The sequence below is a fragment of the Engraulis encrasicolus genome, chromosome 18, assembly GCF_034702125.1.
Source record: "Engraulis encrasicolus isolate BLACKSEA-1 chromosome 18, IST_EnEncr_1.0, whole genome shotgun sequence".
NCBI lineage: Eukaryota > Metazoa > Chordata > Actinopteri > Clupeiformes > Engraulidae > Engraulis > Engraulis encrasicolus.
The window spans coordinates 12,532,325-12,559,824 of record NC_085874.1 but is presented as its reverse complement, the minus strand read 5'-3'; the positions used below and the strand labels follow the sequence as shown (position 1 = coordinate 12,559,824).

General features: G+C 47.3%; 1 protein-coding gene across 7 annotated transcripts in view; it reads left to right on the top strand.

The window, feature by feature from the left end:
* cdc42bpb (CDC42 binding protein kinase beta (DMPK-like)) overlaps window positions 1-27,500 on the top strand; it is a 118,168-nt gene that overhangs the window by 79,367 nt on the left and 11,301 nt on the right. For all 7 annotated transcript variants that reach the window (XM_063223042.1, XM_063223040.1, XM_063223041.1 and 4 more), the window contains 17 exons: window positions 1,244-1,354; window positions 5,304-5,554; window positions 7,243-7,348; window positions 7,814-7,938; window positions 8,224-8,329; window positions 12,453-12,601; window positions 12,915-13,012; window positions 13,356-13,435; window positions 17,193-17,276; window positions 18,027-18,107; window positions 18,678-18,783; window positions 19,249-19,385; window positions 19,563-19,702; window positions 20,856-20,937; window positions 22,477-22,699; window positions 23,134-23,196; window positions 27,091-27,332. In XM_063223042.1, the coding sequence (XP_063079112.1) occupies window positions 1,244-1,354; window positions 5,304-5,554; window positions 7,243-7,348; window positions 7,814-7,938; window positions 8,224-8,329; window positions 12,453-12,601; window positions 12,915-13,012; window positions 13,356-13,435; window positions 17,193-17,276; window positions 18,027-18,107; window positions 18,678-18,783; window positions 19,249-19,385; window positions 19,563-19,702; window positions 20,856-20,937; window positions 22,477-22,699; window positions 23,134-23,196; window positions 27,091-27,332 (2,184 nt within the window). The remainder of the gene's footprint in view (window positions 1-1,243; window positions 1,355-5,303; window positions 5,555-7,242; window positions 7,349-7,813; window positions 7,939-8,223; window positions 8,330-12,452; window positions 12,602-12,914; window positions 13,013-13,355; window positions 13,436-17,192; window positions 17,277-18,026; window positions 18,108-18,677; window positions 18,784-19,248; window positions 19,386-19,562; window positions 19,703-20,855; window positions 20,938-22,476; window positions 22,700-23,133; window positions 23,197-27,090; window positions 27,333-27,500) is intronic.

Below are 27,500 nucleotides of genomic sequence, written 5' to 3'. Positions count from 1 at the left end.
GTGTGTGTGTGAATGAATGGGGGATTGGTGTGTGTGTGTAAATGAAACGAATGGGGCTGATGTGGGTGTGTGATGGAGAGTGATTGAGGTGTGTGTGCACGCGTGCATCCGCACATGTTATAAAGGGAAAATGTGTTTGTTAGGGGTTGGAGTAAGAAGGGAGTTTAGTTGAACAGAAAGTCACACATGAATGTTCGGATAAATGACCATACGCGTCGTCAACACGCGCGCACGCACACACACACACACACACACACACACACACACACACACACACACACACACACACACACACACACACACACACACACACACACACACACACACACACACACACACACACACACACACACACACACACACACACACACTGTCGACTCGATGGGATCAATAACTACCACAGGACCCCTGGTGTCTAGCCAGCATCGCCAGCTCCAATGGCCATTCTAACAATCCAATCATCCCAGTAATATCTAAGGATCTAGATTAGAAGTTGGTCGCTTGGGAAGTGTGTCATTGTCCAGGACCGTGAAGTGGTCTGTGCGTGTGTGCGTGCTTATGCATGTGTATGTCTTTACATACTTTACATGAGCATATGATCATAATTGGAGTGTCTATTGGAGTGTGTCGTTAGCTGCACTAAAATAGTGTGTGTGAGATTGAGATATAATTGTGTGTGTGTCTGTCTGTGTATGCGTCTGTCTATCTGTGTGTTTATGCGTGTCATATTATTTGTGACTTAGTGTTTGTGCGTGTGCATGTGTGCGTGTGATAGTGTGTAATAGGGCTGCACAATTAATCGAAAATAATCGAAAAGCGTGCTAAAGTTGTGAAATCGAAGTTGTGATTTCAATCATGATTTAATCATGGCAATAGTGACCTACCTTTGAGAGCGTCCTTGAAGCCAGAACATACTGACAGGCTGCTGTTTCTGGACAGAAATCTATCCACCAAGTTTCATGCTATTGCCTTTACGTAATTATTACAATTTGTTTTATTTTGCTTATCCTGTATATAATTCATTCTTGGTTATATTTCATCTTGTTATAATTCTCCCAAAAAAATCTGCAAAAAATCAATAATCGTGATTAATAAATCGTGATCATGATTTTGACCAAAATAATCGTGATTATGATTTTTTCCATAATCGTGCAGCCCTAGTGTGTAACAGCATAAATGTTGTGCGTAATGGTGCATAAGGGCGCGTGCTAATGTGTGTGCTCTCTGCTCTCTGCTGGGTCAGATGGAGGGTCAGCTGGAGGATGCCAAGGCGGACGCCTCTAAGGAACGCAAGCTGCGCGAGCACAGCGAGCTCTACTCCAAACAGCTGGAGAGCGAACTGGAGAGCCTAAAGGTCAGAGGTCACACACACACACACACACACTCATACACACACACGTATACAAAAACACACAATTTTTGATACGCACTTACTGGTACACATGCGTAGTCGCCAGGGATTAAAATTAACTTTTTTCACAACCGTCCCGGAACCGTCCCGAAAATTATTGTGAACCGTCCCGAAACGTCCCGAAAATGTTGATATTTTTCTAGGGTGACCATTCTGCGGCAGTGAAAAGACTGACATATTTTTGGACGGGGGGTTTGGGGGTTCTCCCCCAAGAGAACCCCCAAATGCTAGATGCTATTTCATGCATTTTAAAGCATTTTAATCAAGCAGTGTCTGGCTTAATGCTGTCGGACAAGGCACTGAAAAGATGGACGGTCCATCCTAAAAGGCAAACGTCTGGCCACTGGTTACTGTATTATATTGAAACATGGTTAAAGAAATAGGCTCATCACTGACTGGAGGTGTAGGCTACTGTTGCTTTTTGGCATACTGTGCACAATGTCAGCAACTTGTTGGGCATTAAACCAAACACCTAGCAGTGATGCCTGCCTGGGTCAGAGGGGCACATGTTTTCAAGAGAGAAAAAAATAAATGGCATTGGACTTGGTACCATAGCTTCACAATGAGGCATAAAATTCCATAATGTAAAGAATTTTTACCCTTGGATAGGCCAAGGCTACATAACATTGTTCTATCCATCATGCAAGTCTAGGCTTACATTTATTTAGAAATTAAAAAAAGAAATAGTTTGGAAGCCAACAAAACACATTTCCTGTAGGCTATGCTTAATAACAAGTGTAGCCTAAGTTTGATTTACTTTGACAATAGTGTGCCGCTCAGTTTGCAACATCCATGTTGTGACAGTAGATGAGCGCAGAGTGCGCACTATCGCCAAAGTCATCTCCCGTCACCATGACCAAGGGAATGAACAGCCAGGCGACAAGTGATAAATTTGTTGGCTACACCCAACGAATCCATTTCTCCTCACAAAGATAGCGATTGATCATTTGTTAACATAGGCTATATGCCAAGAGGGATTTAACAGGTTGCAGGGCGTTGTTTAAGAGTTAGGCTATTTGATCATCCAACTTCTCCCTCTCCCTCTCTCTCCCAGTGTCGCCAACCGTCACACGGGCCGGCGCCCGACAGGCACACACCTCCCGCTCTCTCTCATTCTCCCCCCTTCTTCCCATCTTCAAGCTGTCTTTCAAACTAAGAATGTTTCAATGATTCATAAAGCCTTTTGACTAGACATCCCCGAATGATGACTACACGCGCAGTTTGGCTAGCAGTCGATGTGAAGTGTTTCTTCGCGCATAGTTGATTCGAGTAGACTTGATCATGGACATTTCCACGTCGTTAAAACAACATGCAATGAGGAGGATTTGCGACAGGAGCTGCTGAAACGGTCTACATAAGTTATGAATTTTTTGAGGACGACCACTAGATAGCCTAAGCCACGGAAACGCCGCTCCATGTTGCATTTTTTAAAGAATGAAGGGGCGAAATCCTAATCACCGTGCCGTTCTTAGTTTTAGTAACACAGGTGCATGCAAGATGCTCGTGTAACGGAGGCCAACTAGCAGAGTCTACTACAGCCTTGTGTGAAAGCAAGAAAAGCAGGCTACTTGTAATATTTTCTCGCCCATGCTTTCGCGTGATGCTGAGTCGTAAGCAAACAGTGCAGCCCAACATTCGGCAACAATTAGGCTAAGGCAATTCTCTCAATCGCAAAACGACACACACGCGAGGTCGCCAGCAGCCAGTCCCAATCCTTTCACATCCTAAATGTTATGTTCCGACCAAGCACCACTCTGATTTAGCCTACAAATGTTAGCCTATGGAAACTTTTTTTAATGCAAACTTTAGTTATTTTTTTAAATGCAGTCAGCCGAAGTTCTCGTCGTCCCGAGGTCGTCCCAAAATAAATATCTTATCGTCCCGATGGCAATTCAATACGGCCCCGGGACGACGGGACGACGTTAATTTTAATCCCTGGTAGTCGCGCACACCCACAGTCTTACACCTCCTCTCCCCCATTACCCTGGTAATCATCATCATCATCTTCGTGTGCACACACTCACACCCAAAGGCTCAGTTTGTTCTTTTTTGTTTTGTTTTTGCAAACTTAAAATGAATGGTAAAAGGTTTTGCAGACATTTGTGCAGGCACCAAACATAGCATTGTTTTCAGCATCTTTGTGTGCAGCCTGGCTGGGTGCCATAACCCGATTGCTCGCCACGCTGCTTTTCCATGCTAGACAACATTTTATTACCACCATTACTGCACTACTCACAATAATCAATAATTTGCAATATGTAAACATAGTAAATTAATTCATACCAGCGGGTGTCGTCAATGGCTGTGTGTGACGAGCGACACTTCCCCTCTCAGAAGTGATGGGGGCCAGACCCGGTCAGTGATGTACGGCACTGAGCGAAGTGCTCTAGTCTAAACATTACCTCACTTACACGAATACATTCACTTCCCTCTGATCAACCGTAAACAGAAACTCTGAAGTGTGTGTGTGTGTGCGTGTGCGTGTGCGTGTGCGTGTGCGTGTGCGTGTGCGTGCGCGCGTGCGTGCGTGCGTGCGTGCATGCTTGCTTGCGTTCCCTGTTTGCTCTTTCTTTCTCGTTTCTTTTCCTCCACGCCGTTTCCTCTCCTTCAGTTTTGAGTGCTTATTCTCTCACTCTTCCTTTACTACCAGCACCCCCCCTCTTCCTGCCATTCACATAGATACTCCACTAGACACACACACACACACACACACACACACACACACACACACACACACACACACACACACACACACACACACACACACACACACACACACACACACACACACACACACACACACACACACACACACACACACACACACACACACACACACAGCTCAGCTCCAGACTCAGGGGATATCCTGTGTGTATTTTTAGCCTCTGAGCTTTGCCTGTTGTCAGATATGTTGTTGCTATTGGCATGGCACAGGGCGAGCAGCTGGCCCGGAGAAACTCTCAACACCCGCCTTACCCCTACCCCCCTCCGTCTTAACCCCACCACTCTACTCTACTCTCACCTTCTCTCTCTCTCTCTCTCTCTCTCTCTCTCTCTCTCTCTCTCTCTCTCTCTCTCTCTCTCTCTCTCTCTCTCTCTCTCTCTCTCTCTCTTTCGCCCTCTCTTGCTCTCCCCCTCTCTCCCTATCTCCCCCCCCTCTCCCTATCCCCGCCCCTCTCCCTATCTCTCCTCCCCCCCCACTCTCTCTCTCTCTCTCTCTCTCTCTCTCTCTCTCTCTCTCTTTCGCCCTCTCTTGCTCTCCCCCTCTCTCCCTATCTCCCCCCCCTCTCCCTATCCCCCCCCACACTCTCTCTTGCTCCCTTTCTCTCTCTCTCTCTCTCTCTCTCCCCCTCTTCTCTCTCTCTCTCTCTCCCCCTCTTCTCCCCTCTCTCCTAACCCCGTTCCACACCCTTTCTGATTCAAACACTGACCCTCTCTGCCCTATACCTAACGCATTTATCGTCTTTCTAAAAATTTGCAGTGCCAACTAAGACATGCACACGCTCAGACACACACACACACACACACACACACACACACACACACACACACACACACACACACACACACACACACACACACACACACACACACACACACACACACACACACACACACACACACACACACACACACACACACACACCTGCCCCTAATGTTCTCTCTCTCCCTCTACACCCCATTCCTCACAGGTCAAGCAGAGTGTGGGTTGGGCATCAGTATGCAAACACCCAGCAGGAGGAGCTGTGTATATCTCTACTGACACCTCTCTCTCTCTCTCTCTCTCTCTCTCTCTCTCTCTCTCTCTCTCTCTCTCTCTCTCTCTCTCTCTCTCTCTCTCTCTCTCTCTCTCTCTCCCTCTCTCCCTCTCTCCCTCCCTCCCTCCCCACAGGTGAAGCAGGGCGTGGGTCGTGCGTCGGGCCTGAGCCCGGACGCCCAGCAGCAGGAGCTGTGCAAGCTGCGCTCGGAGCTGGACAAGAAGGCGGTGTTCCACGAGGAGGAGCTGGTGCGGCGCGAGGCCTCGCACGCCAGCGAGATCAAGAACCTGCGCAAGGAGCTGCACGACTCGGAGGGCCGCGAGCTCTCGCTGCACAAGGAGCTGCTGGTCTACAAGGACAAGCTGGAGAAGACCAAGAGGGAGAGGTACGCACGCACGCATGCACATAGATACAGCTCCAGGCCTTTTTATTAGAATACCATGAAAAAGTTGATTTATTTCCATAATTCCATCAATAATGTTAAACTGTCATGGATTGTAGATTCATGGCCCAGTTTTTTAACTATTCCAATCATTATTTTTTTTCTTTTTATATATGTTGGCCTTCCAGCTCAAAAAACCCATGAATTGGGGAATTCGCATTATTAGAATATTGTTATAAAATCACATTTTTCTTCATCAAAATTCGGGTCACATTAAATCAGTTGAAATTTGGTACTTTCTACATAACATGCAATGGTCAATACTTGGTTAGGACATTCTCTGTCTTCATAATGGCCATGATGCGTTTAACATTGAAGTCAATGGCAAAAACAGTGCATGGGAGTTATGGAAGCCCAGATATCCTTGATGCTTTGCTGTCAGCTGTTCTTGTTTGTTGACCTGGTACCCCACACTTCACTCTTCAATATACCCTGTAGATTTCCATGCCACGTTTTGGCGCTAACTCACCAGTTTAATTCTAAATAACCAGAAATGAACCCCCATTGAAAATGAATGGGGTTTAATTTCTGTTGAGTTATAATTAAACTGGTGAGTTAGTGCCAAAACGTGGCATGGAAATCTTCGGGTATATTGAAGAGGGAAGTGTAGGGCACCAGGTCAACAAACAAGAACAGCTGACAGCAAAGCATCAAGGATATCTGGGCTTCCATAACTCCCATGCACTGTTTTTGCCATTGACTTCAATGTTAAATGCATCATGGCCATTATGAAGACAGAGAATGTCCTAACCAAGTATTGACCATTGCACGTTATGTAGAAAGTACCAAATTTCAACTGATTTAATGTGACCCGAATTTTGATGAAGAAAAATTTGATTTTATAACAATATTCTAATAATGCGAATTCCCCAATTCATGGGTTTTTTGAGCTGGAAGGCCAACGCATATAAAAAGAAAAAAAATAATGATTGGAATAGTTAAAAAACTGGGCCATGCATCTACAATCCATGACAGATTAACATTATTGATGGAATTATGGAAATAAATCAACTTTTTCATGGTATTCTAATAAAAAGGCCTGGAGCTGTACATACACACACAGATACATACACACACACACGCACAGATAAGGAGCTGTTGGTGGATAAAGACAAGGTAGCGAAGCCCAAGATGTGGTGGTATACACGCACGCACACATAGAAAGATAGATACATAGATGCATAGATAGGTAGTTAGGTAGATTCAGGGTTCCCACTGGTCATGGAAATCCTGGACTATCTTGGAAATTCAATTGAGGTTTTTGTTCCAGTCATGGAATTTGGCCATTTTGCCTGTACAGACAGGGTATGCCATGCAAATTTGTCAAAGTATGTAGTTTAATAGCACAACTGACAATGTATGCTGGTTTGCTTGCCGCTCTAAAATCGTGCAACATTCTAGAATTCAAAATATTCAAGGGAGTTGGCTGAAAATGGCATTTTTTTAAAAAAAAAAATTCCGAGTTGTGGAGCTCGCATTGAGTTGTGTATGAAGACAAGCTGGAGAAGGCTCATCTTCCTCCTCTTCATATTTCCTCCTCTTCCTCATCATCCCCTCCTCTTCTTCCTTTTCTTCCTACTCCTCCTCCTCCTCCTCCTCCTTCCCCTTCCCCTCCCCCTCCTCCTCTTCAGGCAAACGGAGGCTGATGAGGCGATGGGAGCCCTGAAGGAGAAGAGTGAGCGCGACCGCAACCTGATGACTGACGAGAACCGCAAGCTGACCGAGGAGAACGACCGGGTGAGTGGCAGATATATGCGAGAGAGAGAGAGAGGGAGAGGGAGAGAGAGAGAGAGAGAGGGAGAGGGAGAGGGAGAGAGGGAGAGAGAGAGAGAGGGAGAGATTGGGAGATTGGGAGATTGGACAATTGGAATGAAAGTATAAAATGGGGAAAGATGGAGAGAATAGGCATGAAAGAGAGAAGAGGGAGAGCTCTATGGGGACAGAGAAAGACCGGGAGAGAAGAGGAGAGGGAAAAAGAGGAGAGGGAGAGAAAGAGAGAGGGAGAGTGAGAGAGCTGTAAGGGAGCTGTATGTGGGAAGAGAAAGGTAGAGTAGGATGGAGAAAGACGGAGAGGTATGGGGGAGAGAAAGAGGGGTGGCAATGGGTCATTTTGTCGTGAACCAGGGGTTGTTTTTCTTGCCTACTTGCTCTTGTGTAGTGTACATATTGATATATTTGATGTGCCTGTGTGTGTCCCTGCAGTTGTGTACGTTTGTGGACAAGCTGACCTCCCAGAACCGTCAGCTGGAGGATGAGCTGCAGGACCTGGCCTCCAAGAAGGAGAGCGTGGCCCACTGGGAGGCCCAGATCGCAGAGATCATACAGTGGTGAGCAGGATTCACACACACACACACACACTTAATACACACGCAATCGCACACACACTTAATACACATGCACTCGCAAACACTTAATAGACACACACACAAACGCACACGCACACATACTTAATAATAACATGCACACTTACCGTAACAGACACAAACACACACACTTAATAGACACACACACTTTACATGCGTGCACACACTTAACATTCACACGCCTGCACACAATCCTTGCGCATGTTGTCTGTTTTACACGTATTGTTGTGTTTGTGCGTGTGTGTTTAGGGTGAGTGATGAGAAGGATGCTCGCGGCTACCTGCAGGCCCTGGCCTCCAAGATGACTGAGGAACTGGAGTCCCTACGCAGCTCCAGCCTCGGCTCTCGGCCTCTGGTGAGACAGGCACGCACGCACACACACGCACGCACGCACACACAATCACATTCCCACTCTGCCTCTTCTTCTCAATACACACACATACACACACACACACACGGAGTAGGGCAACCACTCTCTCCAGTTGAACAGTCGCACGCACACACACACACACACACACACAGCCTATCCTTATGTACACACGCAAACACACACACACACACCACACTTTTTGTTAGAATCACCAGCTTTTCTGCCTCAAAACCCTGTGCTATGATGAGCTTGTGGCCCATTTCTGTAATGCCAGTGTTCTCCAGCAGTGGTTAGTGGTTTGGTACCACACGAGTGATACATTTAGAGTCGACCGGGCAGCAGTGTCAATACCACACGAGCATATGAGCCTGTATGTCTTTGTTTTCCTTCCTCCAAGGGACAGAAACAGCCGGCTGTGCATCTTGCAGAAGTTAAAGCAACACTTCTGTTGAACTGCAGAGAGGCAAGCTCGCTGCCCTTAGCTGATTTCATGTGGTTTTGCAGTCCATCGAGGGTGGCAGAGCGAAGCAAAGCAAAATGCTGCAGCACCTCATCTCACCCTTATACTTTAAAAAACAAGCACACGGATTATGTTGAGGCTTTTAAAAAACTACTCAGCGTTCCTTTAAATAGAGCCGTGTGCTTCCCCATCTACCGGGGGCTCTGCATTTGAGGTAGAACCTGCTGAGAGTGCGTTTGTCGCACGCACGCACACGCACACACTCACCGCAGACATGCTTACGTGTGCAGACCCACTGTATACTTACACATACTACACTATACATCGACTTGCGTACAGTATGTACAGTATGCAAACCTGTGCTGACTGCACAGACTTCTGTGCACGCACTGTGTTCACCAACTCGCTAACAAATTGTGTGCACATAACTTCAGTAAAGCTCTCTCTCTCTCTCTCTTCTCTCTCTCTCTCTCTCTCTCTCTCTCTCTCTCTCTCTCTCTCTCTCTCTCTCTCTCTCTCTCTCTACACACACACACACACACACACACACACACACACACACACACACACACACACACACACACACACACACACACACACACACCACGTGCAGACAGAGCCCTGCCTAATTTTGGCATCCAGCCGCGAGTCCTCAGAGTCGTGGCACGCCATCAGTGGCGGCCACCTACATAATTAAGAGCAGGCTAAGAACGTCCCTCCCTCTTTCTCTCCTTCTCTCCATCTCTCCCTCCCTCTCCTTTCCTCCTTCACTCCTCTCTCTCCTCTTCCATCCGTCTCCCTCCCTCTCTTTCTTTCCCTCTCTTTCTCCCTCTTTGCCTACCTCTCTCTCTCCTTCACACTGTCTTTCCCTTCCGCCCTATCTCTTCCTCTCTCCTTCACTCTTCTCTCTCTCTCTCTCTCTCTCTCTCTCTCTCTCTCTCTCTCTCTCTCTCTCTCTCTCTCTCTCTCGCTCGCTCTCCCTCTCCTTCACTCCCCCCCTTGAAATAGCAGTCTTAATGAACAGTGATTGAGGAGGAGTGACATGTTTGTGGGTACAGGTGGAGAGGGAGGTTACGTTTGATTTGACATCCTGACCGTGAAGCGCACATGACAATAGCTTCTGGAGATGTGTGGCTGTTGGCTGCTTGTTTATTGAAGAGATTTTGTGTTTTGAGGGCTTTTGTCTTCCCCGAAAGAGATTACTATTTGTCTTAATTTAGCTTGAAAGGGCTGGTGATCAGTCAGCCAAAGGCTGCTTCTAAATTTGCTCTGTTATCCTCCATGGGCTGTCTGGTACTTCTCCAAATAACACTGGGGACGTAATTCTTCAATGCAGGGTAACTTGAGGTGAAAATGACGTGTTGCTTTAAATTGAAACGGCTTAGTTTGAATTTTTTACAGGGGAACTGCAGGAAATACAGAGGAAACAAAAAAAATCTAGAACAACACAACAGCTTCTTTCAAAAGAGGTTGAGGCACATTAGTATAACCATGGGATTCTTTAGCTTTTTTTTGACACTTTTGCCCCGTTCAACCTGTTGGTACAGAATAGTGTGTGCGTGCGTGCGTGCGTGCGTGCGTGCGTGCGTGCGTGTGTGCGTGCGTGCGTGCGTGCGTGCGTGCGTGCGTGCGTGTGTGTGTGTGTGTGTGTGTGTATGTTTAAAGTGTAAGTATTTGAGTGTGTTTGTGAAATGTGTATGTGAACGTGCTGCTCTCTCCACTGCTGCCATAGCCTGGCACTGGAAGCAGCGGGCCCGGCCCTAGTCCTACCCAGAAGGCCTTGGCCGCTCTCAGGGGCGCCAAGCGGGTGAGTTGCCGCCACTCTTCCCTCCTCCTCCTATCAGATGCTGCACAAGTGCAACGTGGGCAGGACATCGGATTGAGCCTTTCACCATCGTCGCCTCATAAGCTTCATCTTACTCACCCCTACTTTGATTAATCACCTAATTTAATTACTTTACTTAAGTGTCGTTCAACTCATGATGACTTAAGTCGCGTCACCGGATGACATCACAATGGACGAACGTCATTTGTTATGGTTCTCTGTGTATGACTTCAGGCTTCTTTTAAGATTGGCCTGTCAATAGAATGTCTATGTGTTCTAGCGAGACGAGTAGGCGAGGAGTGTACAAGTGATGCGATGTGGGCAGATCCCGAGTTGAAAATATTTTAACTTCAAGCGAGGCGACTAACCAATTGGAATTCAGAGTTCGGTAGTTCTCGCCTGTGCATTGGCAGTTAAAGCTGCGAGAACGTTTAGCGAACGTTCCATGAGAGAGTGGCGAGTAGGCGAGCGAGAAGCTACTAACTAGCAGCGTTGTGTGTGAGCGTAGCTTTAGGATGCTGCAAATGGAACGCTCAGCACAGATTCCGTAGATGGAAGCCATTCCAAAAAAATAGTCAGGAACTTGTGACTAATTCTCCATGTTTAAACCACACCGAGTGGCATCTTGGAGAATACGCACAGAGATCCTTCTTGTGCTTGTTTAGGAATCGATGATGACAACATCAGCTGGTCTTTTTTATCTTGCTCTTCTCAGACCTACAGCAATGTCCTGCTATGTCACACTTGTGTCACGTATGGAATGCCACACCTCGCTGTGATTCATTAACGGCCTCGTTTGAGCCCCTGTGTCATCGTGCTGGAGAGCAGCCAGTCCTATAGGAGCCGCGTTGGCTTCCTGTAATCCGAAGCGAAGCAAATCTGTCAGTAAAGCTGAAACCACTGCTTCATCATTTCCTGGCTGCGGCGGTCGGGTGGACGGCCACGTGATGTCATACTATCCGGCACAGCGCAAGCCTGCATGTACAATGCCACGCCCTCACATCTCTCTCTCTCTCTCTCTCTCTCTCTCTCTCTCTCTCTCTCTCTCTCTCTCTCTCTCTCTCTCTCTCTCTCTCTCTCTCTCTCCCTCTCCCTCTCCCTCTCCCTCTCCATCTTGCAGCTTGTATCCTTCCACTTTTAATAAGGCCAACTGCCCATGTGGTCACATTTAATTGTCAGTACTAACAAGCAAGCACATTTCCATGCCCATCAGTTGACACAAACCACTGCAACTTTGATCACCTACTTCCAAGGGTCCCATTTTATTCCCAGCACTTTTTCTGATCAGCCTGTCTAAAATCATGTGTATTATTTAGGGCACCCACTGAAGTAGTGTTGGCAATGGTGTTTAGCTTTGATACGTCCTCTGTCAATCAGCCAAGAGTCCTTCAGTCTTTCTAGTCTGAAGGAGAGGTAGAAACTTGTGCCGACCTATTGCAATAATAAAGCTGGGCTCAAACTATGTTCAAGAAGTTTATTGCCATGTCGACATAGTCCATAGGATTTTTTGTGGCATATCCCCAACATAAAATACACACAATTGACAAGACACACAACAGCAAGGCACATACAGTAAATGTAAGTGTGGGTAGACCTAACAATAAACAGAAACTATGCGACTATCGGCAGCAGCAGCATCTCCCAGTCTGGTCTACACAACTAACTAAGGCTAACCCTGTGACACACAGGACCCATTTGGAAGGTGTGTCCAGTGGTATCTTAGGTGTGTGCTGCTGGACACCTTAATGTCAAATGGGATGAATAAAAAACATAAAGATAAATCAAAATAATATTTTTGTCTATTTCTACTAATTTCTACACAGGACCCGTTGTGGAAGGTGCGCCGCAGCCAGAAACTGGACATGTCTGTGCGACTGGAGCTGCAGTCAGCGCTGGACGCAGAGATCCGTGCCAAACAGCTCGTCCAGGAAGAACTGCGCAAGGTCAAGGCCGGCAACATCTCCCTGGAGAGGTCAGCAGAATCCCTTAACCCATTAAGACCTAACGGGTCTTACAACATTTTTTAACAGAATTGTCATTTGACTTTGTACAAATGTATTAGGCAAACGTGTATGTCCCCATATTCACATGTGTAATGTAACCTATACACAAGTTGTTCCTCACGCTGTTCCTCACATCTTTTGATGCCCTGTTCAGTTGTCATGGAGATTTTTAAGATTCACTTGTAGAGTAGAGGTATTATAATCATCATTCATAATCATCACCATCATTGTCCTCCTCCTCATTATGACCATTGACCTTTGAACCTGTGTGTTGTCTCGCAGCAAACAGAGGGACTTTGAGGCCAAGACCAAGGACATGGAGGAGCAGCTAGAAAGCCTGAAAAAGGAGCTGGAGGAGAGTCGATCTCGTTCAGACAAAGGTGCCTTCACTTTACATGCTCACATATCTGAATTTGTATTCACCTTCCAAAAGTTACTGGAGGAAGTAGCCATATCAATGGCTCTTGTCCAAGTAATGTCACCAGTTGTGACTTGATTTTTGTTTACCCTTGTCGATAAGATGAGATAAAACTTTATTGTCTGTAACACATGAAACAGAAATCTGTCTTTGTCAGCTGGTTTCAAGAGAGCTTTGAGTATGAGCAGCATAGCTGTTAACAGTTTCCGTTGAGACATTCCCAACAATGTTTGACAAGTAGTTTATGATACATTTTGATAAATCTCCACCAATGCCCCCACCTTCCTCCATTTTTCCATCTGAAGGTTTGAAGCTCCCTGACTTCCAAGACTCGATCTTTGAGTACTTCAACACTTCTCCTTTGGCCCACGACCTCACGTTCAGGGTGAGCATGGTGTTCTTGTTTGCCTCTGTCTCTGTCTCTGTCTCTCTCTCTGTCTCTCTCTCTCTCTCTCTCTCTCTCTCTCTCTCTCTCTCTCTCTCTCTCTCTCTCTCTCTATCTATCTATCTCTCGCGATCTCTCGAGTCCAGTCCAAGCCAACTTCTGTTAATATGGCCCCGTTTCCCTTACAACAAGGCAGGCTGAAAACTGCACCATCACTGCAGACAGCAGAATGAAAATGTGATAAAGGCCTTACCTCTGTGGAATATGAGACCATGTTTAATGTTTGATTCTAGGAGGACAATTTAATAATTTAATATATTTTCATAAAATGTAAACAGTGACGTCACGCCAGGATGATGCTGTATAAATGGATGCTGTGATTTCTATGACAGGCCTGACAGTTGATCATTGTCACAAAGGAACTCATTATTAACCAACAAGATTTCTCATCCAGGTGGTACTTACCCTTTCTTCAGACAGGGTCTCAGAGGGCTGAAGCTGGTGGAAGAAAGCCAAACAATGTATCTGATGGCTGTGTAGGCCAAGCGATTGCAAGGGAAAGCAAGAAAGACTAGTCGTCTCAGATAGATCAAACATGGCATGAGGTTAAGCCCCCGGGGTAGCCGCCTATACAGCCTCGGCGATATACAGTTTAGTGCCCACTCCAGAGAGGGCATGCTCCCTGTCCCAAGAAGGATCAAGCAGTTTGGGGGGTGGGCAAGTCCCCGATCCACCAAGGTCACTGATCCCCCCCTCCTACCCCCCTCACTGCCATCAAGACTTCAAAGCAATCAGGCTTGTTTTGAGTGACAAGGGGCTTCCTGCCTCTCTGGATGTTGGGAGTAGGCCAAGCTCAAGTTTCTGCAGGTTGTTAGCAACCTGATACCTATGGCTTAGTCACAGCCAGTATCTGTGGGTTATAACCTAGAACTGAATGAAGGCCTCGCGGCAACAAGGGTGAGGAGAAACAAAACATAACGCCCTGCAACTTGACTGTGACCTAATAAGGAGTGTGGCTTTCACCGAGCCACAGCGAAACCGGTTGCAATAACATCATGGTGTGCCTGAGCATGGTACTTTTTGTAAACTAATGTCACTCTCGCGTGTAGCATTCTTGGAAGTTTTGCACGCTTGATTGACATCCTAGTCTGTGAGGGTTGCAACAAGAGGATTGGGTGAAAATGAACTCCTCAAAGAAGTGTGACGTTTTATTTTTTATTTTTTTGTCCCGTCCAAAAAAAAAACAAAAAAAAAGGATTCAGTCTCGTCCTCATCTGCGTCCTCTCTGCTAGCGTTCTGGGAAGAAGTAAGTGGTTGGTGTTGAGCGTCCCTAGCGATTCCCGGCAGTACTTCTCCCCTCTGTAACCCCCTTGGCGGAGGTGAGGTTGGTCTAAGCTGACAAAAAGGGTCATTCCCCAGATGACCCCCCATTCAGTTTTCCCTTCGAAATGAATCCTTACCCTCAATGCTGTCTCCCTGCTGCCTCTCATTTAGATTTAGCAGCCAGGCCAAGTAACTAGACCCCCAGAAATTGGCTTTCAAAAATGCATGGATAAATAAAATGACCTTAGTCGCTTCTGTGCTTTTAGCTGTTCCTCAATAGACATGGAAGTGTTTCTTCCTTCTTGAACATATTTTTAGTGTCTGCATGCTCACTCGCAGCACTTCGAAGGGACCTCTCTTTAAAGCTCTGTGATCCTTTTTGTCTGCTGACTGCCCCCCTCTCCCAAATCCCCCATTTTTTTAATACACCCAACCCCTCTCACAATTCCCTCACCGCTAATGGTATCTGTTCAAGCGTTAGCAAGTCCCTGCACAACCCCATAGAGTCGTGCTCTTAGGATTAGCATACGATTAACCGCAGATTTCCTTCGCTAACCCCCACCGAAAAGAAAAAGGGAAGGGAGAAAGGGGGAAAAAAACTCCAACGTCAATCAGGTCACGCCTTAATTCTCTTGAGCAAGGAAGCTCCAAATCATCTTTGCTAGCTTGAGCATATTAGCCGGAAAGCACTCGTGGCTAATGACTAATTAATTGAGAGGGCCATGGCGGCGCCAATGAATTGGGGATTACGACAAGCTGCAAGAGTCGATGGGAATATTGATGACCTGCATGGCTAATAGAGCCAGAGAGTGGAAGATGTTACAGATAAATATGGAAACAAGCGTCCCAGGGAGACTTAATTAGTGTGGTGGAAGATATCATGTCACCGCTTTAAAAAGTCTACATTGAGATGTTTTATTTATATGTATGCTGCTGCTGACTTTCCACAAACATTTATTTTCAATTGCGGCTTATCAGCAGAAGGTGTTACAGTTTAAATGTGGATAAACGTGCTTGATTTTTAAAATTTAGTAATGTATCGTGATAATTTAGTTCATTGTGCCTCTCAGCAGATGGTTTGGACAGATCTTTTTTTTTTCCCTTCCGTTTGTGATTGTATAGACCTGGATGGATTGATGGACTGGTCAGTGGTTGGCCAACACTTCTACAGCACATAGTTTCAGCGGTATGAGTGAAGGAATGAGTTTTAATATACACAGTCGAGGTGTAAACAGGTCCATCATAACATTAGGATACCAGTTATTGTGGAGCCTCCTATCTCGGGTATGGGAGTGGGTCACAGTGGGCACTTTGCCGTAGCCCTTTACATTGTGAAACTCACCAGCACCCTAGATCATTATGACAGCAGATGTGTGTGAATGTGCGTGTGAATGGCACGTTATCATGGGTGTGTTTCGCAAATGGTGGGTGTGATGATGGTGGTGTGTAGCACCATCTGGTGGCCTGTGGTGTTGCTGTACCACGCCTTGGAGACGTGAGAAGAGATGGGTTCATGTATGGAGAGAGAAAATACACATACATGATCTAGAAATGTGCACATAAAATGTGCTAAATACATAATTATCACATTTAATTTACTTACTTACCAGATCAATAGATGAATAAAGAATGCCTTGTGATTTTGATTTATGCCTTTTCAGATCAACACACTGCCCCCTCTGTATAAAGGTGTAGGATTTGTGTATGGAATGGGTGATGAATCTAGCCACAGTCTGTGCTATAACATTTTCACTGGATCTGTGTGCTCAGTTTGTGGACCTTCCTCAGACAATGTAAACTATCAAGGGAATCGACGGTTACTTTATCTGAAGAAGGGATCACTCATCTTTTCTGATTACTGCTTTCTGTAGATGTGTAGCTAAATAGGTGGCTCTGCTTAGATACTTTCTGTGGCGATGTGCTTTTTATTTATGATTTCAATTTACTGTAACTTTACATACAAGAAGCATCTTAGTTACAGACACTGTCCGCTTTAAGGGATGTCGCCAAAATTATTTTTACCCCACTATGCCCACACCAGTTAAGTAATATCTTGTCCATTGAATTGATCTGGTAATTCCACCCCCCACCCCCTTAAAAAAAAAGAATATATATGCATTTCCCAATAGGCTGGGGACCACTTTCTATCTCGTCCCTTTAAAAATGTATAATTTTTCAATTGACTCAGCCCCCCTTTCCCCCCATGTGTCTAGGCCCCAAATACGTTCATATTCATGCCCCTCTTTACTGGGTGGGTGCTGGACGACCCCCTGCCTACACCCACCCAAAAACAAATCACTCGGTCATACAGTGCTCCATCCTTGTTCAGTGGTTCTCTTGTGGTGCTGTGCTCTCATCCTCCTCTCCTCCTCCCCCTCCGCTAAACCCCTCCACTCCCTTACTCCCTTCCTCCTCCTCCTCCTCCCCCCTCCAGACCAGCTCTGTCAGCGAGGTCGACGCCACGCCACAGAAGTCGGACGTCCCTTCCTCCTCCCCCTCGGTGGCCTCGGAGCAGGAAGTGAGTGACCCTCTACCCCCTCCCTCCTCCTCCTCCTCCTCCTCCTTACCGTGGACTTCCTGTTACATTCACACACACCACCTACCACCATTTGAACACTTCCTCTTTCCTCCTTCACCTCTTTTCTTTTACAAAGACCCGGCTGTTTCCACATCACATTCCAAGGAAGCGCTCGGCTTGGGAAAAGCCCAGAGTTGCCACGGCACATTTTCTTTTAAAGACACTTCTTTCCCAATCTTGGCTTTTGGTTCAAGTGTGCTTCGCAGCACATACCACAAGGCAGAAATCACATCCTGCCTCATGAGGAGGTACAGAGTAGGCCAGACTGGACTTTTCCTGACTGGCAACGAATGTCGCCTAGTTTGAAGTCCATTCTCAGCCACAGCTGCTGCCGTTGGCTGTGATGTGCGATACAAGCTGCTAATGTGACGCCTCCACTTAGTCCAGTGTGATTTTTTTTGTAGTAGTCGTAGTTGTTAATTTCTAGAATGTATGTTGTCTCTCAACAAATATAATGTTATTTGGTGTTTTTGGCCTCCAATGCTAAGTGTGTGTGTGCGTGTGTGTGTGTGTGTGCGTGTGTGTGTGCGTGTGCGTGTGTGCGTGTCTGTGTGTGTGTGTGTGTCTCTGTGTGTGTCTCTGTGTGTGTCTCTGTGTGTGTGTGTGTGTGTCTGTGTGTGTCTGTGTGTGTCTGTGTGTGTCTGTGTGTGTCTGTGTGTGTCTGTGTGTGTCTGTGCGTCTGTGCGTCAGGAGCCCGCAAAGCTACCGGCTGCCACCCCTCCTGCCCAGTCTCCAGGCTATCAGTCCTCTTCCCTCATGACCACACCAAAGGTACCACACACACACTTCTACCCTTTCTCCTTTCTACATATGCACACACGCACACATTCTTCCCATTGTGCGCACACACACTATTTCCTTTGTATACGTATACATGCACACACTTTTCCGTGTGTGTGTGTGCGCGCGTGTGTGCGTGTGTGCGTGCGTGCATGTTCATCTAAAGCAGTGGTTCCCAACCTTTTTCTTCAGGGACCCATGTTTTTACCATTGTAAGCTTTGGTGACCCAACTGTGCGAGCGCCTGCACGAGAGGGAGTCACATGATACCCTCTGTTTCCTGCGAAAACTCCTTTTTGTCATTTTATTCCTCAATTCGTCTTCGGTCAAATATAGAATAAATGTTTAATAGCACTAACATTGTGTTGCTTCTATGCATATATTGGTTAAATGCTTTGTCATTTATTCAACATGGGCTATATATGATATTTAAACTGAAACCCCTTAAAATCAAGAGGGCTTCGTGGCCCCCTGTGGATCTTTGGCGACCCACAAGTTGGGTCCCGACCCATAGGTTGGGAACCACTGAGCTAAGTGTGTCTGTGTGTGTCTGTGTTTTCAGCCCAAGGCTCACCAGCTGAGCATCAAGACCTTCTCCAGCCCCACCCAGTGCACACACTGCACCTCTCTGATGGTGGGCCTGATCCGACAGGGATACGCCTGCGAGGGTAAGGAGGGCCGCCATAGAATACTTACCTTCTCATATATGGATCTCCACACGCACCCGTGCACACTCACTGGCACTCACGCGCGCACTCAGTCGCACAAACACACACTAATAACCACACACCAATAACCACACACACACACAAACATACACACGCGTCACATACACAGATAGACTTGCAAGGCCTTTGGAGCCGTCTGGCCTCAGTTTGTTGACCATAATGCAGACCACACAGATGCATTCACTTGCCATTACATTCTTATCGAAGATGATCTGAGATAAGCATCTATGTGCTAATGCGATTGGGGTGTTATTTCATAAACATGTACAGCAGATTAAACCTCACGTTTAATTGTGAAGTTATGAGTGTGTGGAATAATCTATATCTGTAATCTCAATCACTGTCCTCTCTCTCTCTTCTCTCCTCCCTCTCTCCTTTTTCTCTCTCCCCTTCTTCCCTCTGCAGTATGTTCCTTCATCTGCCATGTGTCGTGTAAGGACAACGCCCCGCTGGTGTGCCCCATTCCCCCGGAGCAGGCCAAGAGGCCTCTGGGCATCGACGTGCAGAGGGGCATCGGCACGGCCTACAAGGGCTTTGTCAGGGTGAGCAACAATGACAAACATGTTCATCCTAGTTTTGGGAGGTGTATTGTTGGGTTTTTGTGTCTTTAAGTGACAATTGATGGTGTGAGAGTGGGGAAATCATCCAAACATTTAGTTGTTGCTTTTTGGTGTATGTATCTCAGTGTAACGGATGGCTTTGGTATGTGCTCTCCGCAGATCCCCAAGCCCACGGGCGTGAAGAAGGGCTGGCAGCGGGCCTACGCGGTGGTGTGCGACTGCAAGCTCTTCCTGTACGAGGTACCCGAGGGCAAGTCCACGCAGCCCGGAGTCGTGGCCAGCCAGGTCCTGGACCTCAGGTCAGAACAGGAAGCACAGCACAGCACAGCACAGCACAGCACAGCACAGCACAGCACAGCACAGCACAGCACAGCACAGCACAGCACAGCACAGCACAGCACAGCACAGCACAGCACAGCACAGCACAGCACAGCAGCACAGCACAGCACAGCACAGCACAGCACAGCACAGCACAGCACAGCACAGCACAGCACAGCACAGCACAGCACAGCACAGCACAGCACAGCACAGCACAGCACAGCACACGTACACGTACACGTACACGTACACGTACAAATATTAATTCTCACATGGACCAGATACAGAGACACAACATTTTGGGCACACATGTGGAGCACATACACATTAAAGGGCAGATTATAGTTCAGCAACGGCGCCTGTTGCTTACGGTCGCTAACCACTGATGATGTTATAGATCTGTGCACGAGGTCTCATGTCGTTAGCTACATTTGGCTACATAGCTACAAGGCTACAGTACAGTAGTCAGACTGCAGGCATTGTGCCGCGAGTGCTAAACTGATGTATTGTTTGTTTGTTACTTACTAATTCAGTCATTGTAGCTTCATTTATTTACACAGACTAGAAAGAAAGTGTTCGTATTCCACAGAATATTGACAGTTTGGCTCTCGTAAACTACCGGAGAACTGTGCCGCCAGGAGAACAAGGAAGTAGCGAGACGACCAATCAATCACAGCGCCTTTTCTCTGCAACCTTCGCAACTGTCGCGTAGTCAGGATTTTTTTGAGGCGCGCGACGATGGTTGCAGAGCCTCTGCGCGGGGGGCGTGGTCGTGCACAGGCTCTGCAACCGTCAGCGCCAATAAGTATAAATTGGCCTTAACTGGACACACACACACACACACACACACACACACACACACACACACACACACACACACACACACACACACACACACACACACACACACACACACACACACACACACACACACACACACACACACACTTTCTCTGACAGACAAAATACACCCAAACAAGCAAAAACACACTCTGCAAGCAGCCGTTGTTTAGTCTAGTCTAGCCTGTCTAATGATTTCTTCAGAAATCCGCTATGACCTCTCTTGCACTGTGCACTCATCGCTTGTTTGTTTGTTTGTTTTCCTTTTTTATCGGTTTGTTTTTTGTCAACCAGAGATGAAGAGTTCTCCGTGAGCTCAGTCTTGGCCTCCGACGTGATCCACGCCACGCGCAAGGACGTCCCCTGCATATTCCGGGTACGTCGTCAAAGCGTTTCCTGCTCCCGGGCCGAGCCTCCTTGGGCTACGGCCAGCCAAAACCTCACTTGACCTAAAAATGGCAGTCTCCTTCCCGCCTCTTCCTTCCTTTTCGACGCCCTTTTCTCCCACACATTTCCTCCCTCTCTCTCTCTCTCTCTCTCTCTCTCTCTCTCTCTCTCTCTCTCTCTCTCTGCCTTACTCTATCTTTTTTTTCATCTGCCTTCTGTTTCCTTTCCTTCACATTTTCTCACTCCCTTCGTTGGACTTTCTCGTTGTCATCACCTTCTCTCCCTCCCTTCCTGATTCAGCTCATTTTTCCTATATTATCTATCCTCTCCTCTCTCCCTTTTTTCTCTCCTTCTTAACCCTTGGACATTTCGCTCTTACACTTGCCAACTCCCGCTCTACTACCTTCCTCCTCCTCGTCCTCTCCCACTCATTTTTCTCTTCTCCCTTTCTCTATTGTCCTCCTCTTCTTTCCCTCTGTTGCTCCCTCTCCTCTTGTCTACCACCTTTTTCTTTTTTGTCTGCTTTTCCCGCCTTCTCTTCACCTCTCCACGTACCTCTCTTCCCCTCTCCTCTCATCCCCCTCTCCTGCCCTCCCCCTCTCTTCTTTTCCCCCTCCTCTCATCACTTTTCGTCACCTCTTCTCCTTCTCGCCCTCCTCTACCCTTTCCTCTCCTCTACTCCCCTTTTCCTCCCCACCTCACACACCTCACCTCCCCTCTCTCCTCATCTCCAATCGCTCCACCTAAACTCACCTCCCCTCTCTCCTCTTTTCTCCTTTTATCTCCTCGTACCACACTGCACCTTACCTCACCTCCCCTCTTCTTACCTCTTCCCTACTCTGTGCTCCGCACCGCAACCACATTTCTGTTCCATTTCCCCTCAACCCGCCTCACCTCACCTCAACCCGCCTCACCTCACCTCACCTCACCCCACCTCACCTCAAGCTCTCGTTTCCTCTCCTCTTCCTCCTCCCCTCCCCTCCCCTTTCCCTGCACATCACCTCCCCTCACCTCACATCTCCTGGTGAGGTCTCCACGGAGCTGCCCAGCACCTGCTCTGACGCTACGGGTGCTCCTCTCCACACATCACACATTTTACTCCTCCTCCTCTCCACCCCTCACTCACTTATCTACTCCTCTCTCCTCTCCACCTGCCTCCTCTCCACCTGCCTCCTCTCCACCCCTCACTCACGTCTCTTCTCTTCTCTCCTCTCCACCTGCCTCCTCTCCACCCCTCACTCACGTCTCTTCTCTTCTCTCCTCTCCACCTGCCTCCTCTTAACCCCTCATTCACGTCTTTTCTCCTCTCTCCTCTCCTCCTGCCTCCTCTCCACCCTTCACTCACGTCTCCTCTTCTCTCTCCTCTCCACCTGCCTCCTCTTAACCCCTCATTCACGTCTTTTCTCCTCTCTCCTCTCCACCTGCCTCCTCTTAACCCCTCATTCACGTCTTTTCTCCTCTCTCCTCTCCACCTGCCTCCTCTCAACCCCTCATTCACGTCTTTTCTCCTCTCTCCTCCGCCCCGTAGGTGACGTCGTCTCTGCTGAGCTGCCCGGCGGGGGCGCGTGCAGTGTCGCTGCTGGTGCTGGCGGAGAGCGAGGCGGAGAAGCGCAAGTGGGTGGGCATCCTGGAGGGCCTGCAGAGCATCCTGGCCAAGAACCGGCTGCGCAACCGCGTGGTGCACCAGCTGCACGAGGCCTACGACAGCAGCCTGCCCGCCATCAAGAACACACTCTCGGCCGCCGTCGTCGGTACGTTGTTGCGCTGTGTGTGTGCTTGAAATGTGTGTGTGTGTGCGTTCCTGCGTGCCTTCTTACCTGCCCAAGTTCAGTTGTTTTTGCTTGTGTGCGTGTGTGCATTACTGCCTGCATGCGTCCATCAGTCCGTGCCTATGATGAGCGCCTGGTAGGGCACTGGGTTACTATGCTGGCAACCCGAGTTTCATTCCAGCCCGGGTCATTTGCCAGTCCATCCCCGTCCCTCTCTCCCCCACTCATTTCCTGTCTCTCCTGCACTGTTCCTTCACAAAATAAAAGCACAAAACCCCTAAAAAATATCTTTCCAAAAAAAAGAATATGTGAATGTATACAACATATGGTCATGGGAGGCTTATTGTGAAGGGTTTGAACTTGGATGTTTTTATTGCTGAGATGAAAAACAGCCATCTTCTCTTTGTCCCTTTCAGACCGTGAGCGCATCGCCCTGGGAACAGAGGAAGGCCTGGTGGTGGTGGAGGTCACCAGAGATGGTGCGTACACTTTCTTTAAATTATAGCTGTCTAATATAATCCTGCATTTTCATTCATTAGAACATGATATTCCTGGTAGCATCAACAAACATTCTAAATTATGTACTTCATATCAGAGGTGTGACCAAGTCACTAATGTGCAAGTCACAAGTAAGTCTCGAGTCTTTCCACTCAAGTCCGAGTCAAGTCACAAGTCAAGACACATCTGACCAAGTCAAGTCCAAGTCCAAGTCATACCCCAGCCAAGTCAAGTCCAAGTCTCATTTTTTTTCAAGTCCTTAACAAGTCACAAAGGGATTTTCTATTTGCAATCACAATTTCGATCATAAATTCATTAGTATAATAATGAGACCTGAGTAAAAAGATGACAATTACTAAAACAGTTGCTGAGAAATCAGTCTAAACCAAATTACTGCTTGTGCTGTGTATGTAAAATGTCATTTAATTTCATATTTTTTTCCACATAAAAATACATTTCATGTGAATTTGTGAACAAAGGAGCAACCATATGCCAAATATTTACTGTCCAGTGGGCAAATAGTCCTGTTTGCATGCATGCGTGTGCGTGTGCGTGTGCGTGTGCGTGTGCGTGTGCGCGTGCGCGTGTGTGTGTCCGTTCCATCAACTGCAGAAGACCGGTCATATCTAGTCAAGGTTGTATACAGACTCTAGCATCATAACACTAAGGGCAGAGCTCTGGTTAACTTTTTCACTAGGAGCACAGGGCCACAGCTTTGGCTGGGCCCAGGACCAAAAACTCTGAATGCACCCCCTAAATCCACACCCCCGAAACTACAAGCCTTGACTGTTTTAAGACCGTTTAATTTCAATGAGGAAAAAAAATAGACTAAGCCAGGGATGCTGAGGTGGTCACGGGGAAAGTTTTTTTCAAGACATTAGGGAGGCATATTACACTTCCGACCTGAAAACACGGATTCACACTTTCATACAGCCGAGGCTACTATGTATGAATTTACCCACAAAGGCCAAGGGTTAAAGTAGTTCATGTCTTACAGGTGCTACCCAACCCCCCCTCTCTTTACTGTAGTGTACCACTAGCCTAATGTAAACATTTTGGTTTGGCTTTAAAAGATGCCATTTTCCTTAAGGTACCATATTAAGCTCACCATTCTCATCAAGATATGACATACAGCAGGGGTAATCAATGAAAAGACTTTTTAAATTATTATTATTCCTCCCTGTGTGTGTGTGTGTGTGTGTGTGTGTGTGTGTGTGTGTGTGTGTGTGTGTGTGTGTGTGTGTGTGTGTGTGTGTGTGTGTGTGTGTGTGTGTGTGTGTGTGTGTGTGTGTGTGTGTGTGTGTGTGTGTGTGTGTGTGTGTATGGGGGGAGGGGGGATACACATGTGAGGCAGGATGATGAGTTAACAGCACAGCTCAGCAGGAAGCCCTGTCTCAGGGTTCACTTTATCTCATTATCTTTAAACCAAAAGCTGACCACTGACAGTGAACCCACCAATGAGCGCATGGTGCGGTGCACTATATGCTATCTGCTGTAGGCTTTGTGCCAACAATATTTAGCCTAGAAGACAATTGTCCACATGGGCTAAGAAATGAGGACACATTTAGGCCTAGTTAGTTAGTTGGATTGAATTCCTGAAAATTGTTGAAGCTGTATCGGCATTGTCGGTTTCCCCCTCACATTCTCACCGCAATGACCAATCACGAAACATTTTACTGCGTCAAAGTCCGCGCTAGAACATTCGTTTGCAGGATGGTCATCCACGTCTTGTTATATTAGCCTACTAGACTTCTTCTCGGGGCTTATTCGCCTGCACGCTGCCGTAGTCTGAAATAATGCAAATTAGACCTAAACGTGGCGTGAGAATGTCAGTTCACGAGCCAAACTTGTTCTGCGCTTCTACAGTAGGCCTATAGGAAGAAGTACGGTGTATAAATGCCCTATCCAACATTTCGCTCTCATTTTTTCTCTAAGTGGATGAATCTGCCCTGTGCCGTCTGGTGTGCCGCTTGCAGTAGGCTACTATCCAGTTACTGAATGCCCGACGTTTGCAGTCAGTCACGTCAAAATGTGTCGCATTGTTGTCTGCGCCTCTCACCCTCGTCTCGCTGTCCTCCCTCTATCGCCCTCCCCTCCCCCACAAAGTCACTTGTATGCATGCATCTTCAGAAAGAATAAGTTCTCCACCGTGCACGTCACAGATTGTAGCCAAACAAAGTTCTGATTCTATGCTTCCTGATTTTTGTTTATTTGGAAAGCAGGGTTTAACATGCCAGTTCTCCAGTGCTTGCGTCGTGCTGCTCTAACCTGTCATTTCCAAGCAACGGCAATTGTGACTCCAAACTTCCAAAATTACCAACCAAAACATGTTTGAACTGTGAGAAACTTAATATAAGATTGAGTCGACACCATGGGATAGGCTACAAGTTTCACGAGCGCAAGATGGGAGCAGCGCGAGATAGGTTGGGCACAGGGCGCTTTATCCACGGGAAGCCGAGCCATACATGTCTCGCACCGCTCAGCAATAGCGTGCGTCGGCTTGCGTTTCTTTAGCCATGGACTAGACGCATTGAATGTGCCCAGTGAGTTAGTCTGTGAAATAGCGTCCTGATGCCCATTTAATAAGGTTAAAAATAGGCTATTAAAAGAAACGGTTAAACTTTGACTCTAACCCACTACAAGCGTGAACTTATGCCAGCTGTCTGGAGTCCCCTCAACTTGCCGGTCACATTTCTTCCTTCCACAAGAATGGCGGAAATTTCCCAAAAGCAAATGCATGCTTATTGCGCAATGCTCCGCTCTGACTTATTGTCCGACTTCGTAGGTTTCATATCGTTATAAGAACAATACCTAGGCTACTTTTAGCTGTGTAGGCTATGCTCAAACTCGGTTGGCAAATCTGCATCTCCATTGTCTGACGCTCCATTAATAACTTTATGGCGAACTCTTCCACAACCAGCAAATTACCTCATCCAGCTTAGTCTCATACTGCAGGTGGGAGATTGTTTTTCAACTGATTTCAGACATCTCAAAACGCATATGCTTCCCACAATGCAGCATTGGTGTGTAGCCTACAGACGCGTGTTGCACATCACACTCCCCACCACACACTCTTCCTACAACATTGATAGAAAATATTTTGTTGATCAGAGTGTCGAGATCAGAGATAAGATCAAACTTCCATACAAGAATGTAAAACGAGTTGTGGAGAGAGGGCGACAAATTAACTTCCGCGATGGTTTAAAATGTGGGCTGTGTTTGTTCGGAGATGGTGTTTCACTGTTGCCGCTGGTAGCAGCGTCCAGGCTGCATAGCACCGCTTACAGCAATGACGTGATTCAAACAAAGAATGTGGGGGGGCTGTTGCAATCTGCAAACAAGGGTCTGACTTATTACAAAAAAAAATAGACCAAACGTGGCAAGTCACGCCAAGTCATTGCAAATTACAACTGTCAAGTCCAAGTCGAGTCCCGAGTCAAAGGCGTGCAAGTCGAGTCGAGTCGCAAGTCCTTTCTGATCTTGAAATTTCAAGTCGCAAGTCTTCACACCGCTGACTCGAGTCTGACTCGAGTCAAAGTCACTGGACTCGAGTCCACATGTCTGCTTCATATTATGTATGTAAGATGTTTGTGGTTTCCTTGATAAGGTTTACTGAGTCTCCACTCCCCCCTCCTCCTCATCCTTATCCTCTTCTCCTCCTCTCTCTTCCCTTCTTCTTCTACTTCTTTTTCTTATCCTCCATCTCCACCTCCTCTTCTTCCCCCTCCTCCTCTCCTCTTCTTCTACTTATTATTATTCTTCTCCTCCTCCCCCACCTCTTCCTCCTCCTCCTCCTCCTCCTCCTCCACCTCCTCCTCTACCTCCTCCTCTTCCTCCTCCTCCTCCTCCAATGCCCCTTCTGACCCCCTCTCCAGTGATCGTGCGAGCGGCGGACTGCAAGAAGGTGATGCAGATCGAGCTGATCCCCAAAGAGAAGATGGTGGCCCTGCTGTGCGGCCGCAACCGCCACGTCCACCTGCACAACTGGGGCACGCTGGAGGGCGCAGAGTCCGCCTTCGACGTCAAGCTGACCGAGACCAAGGGCTGCCAGGCGCTCGTGACGGGCACCCTCCGGCCCGGGGGACCCGCCTGCCTACTGGCCGCTGTCAAAAGACAGGTGAGGCCGACGGTATATGCGGCCCTGCAAAAGGCAAAAGCAGTAGCTAGCTACACCTACATTGTTACGCTTCTCACCAATATTTACCACCGCCATCAAATTCTAAGTGTTCATTATGGCAGGGAATATTGCACTCTTCATACATGAGAAGGGGGATCTCCTCCATTG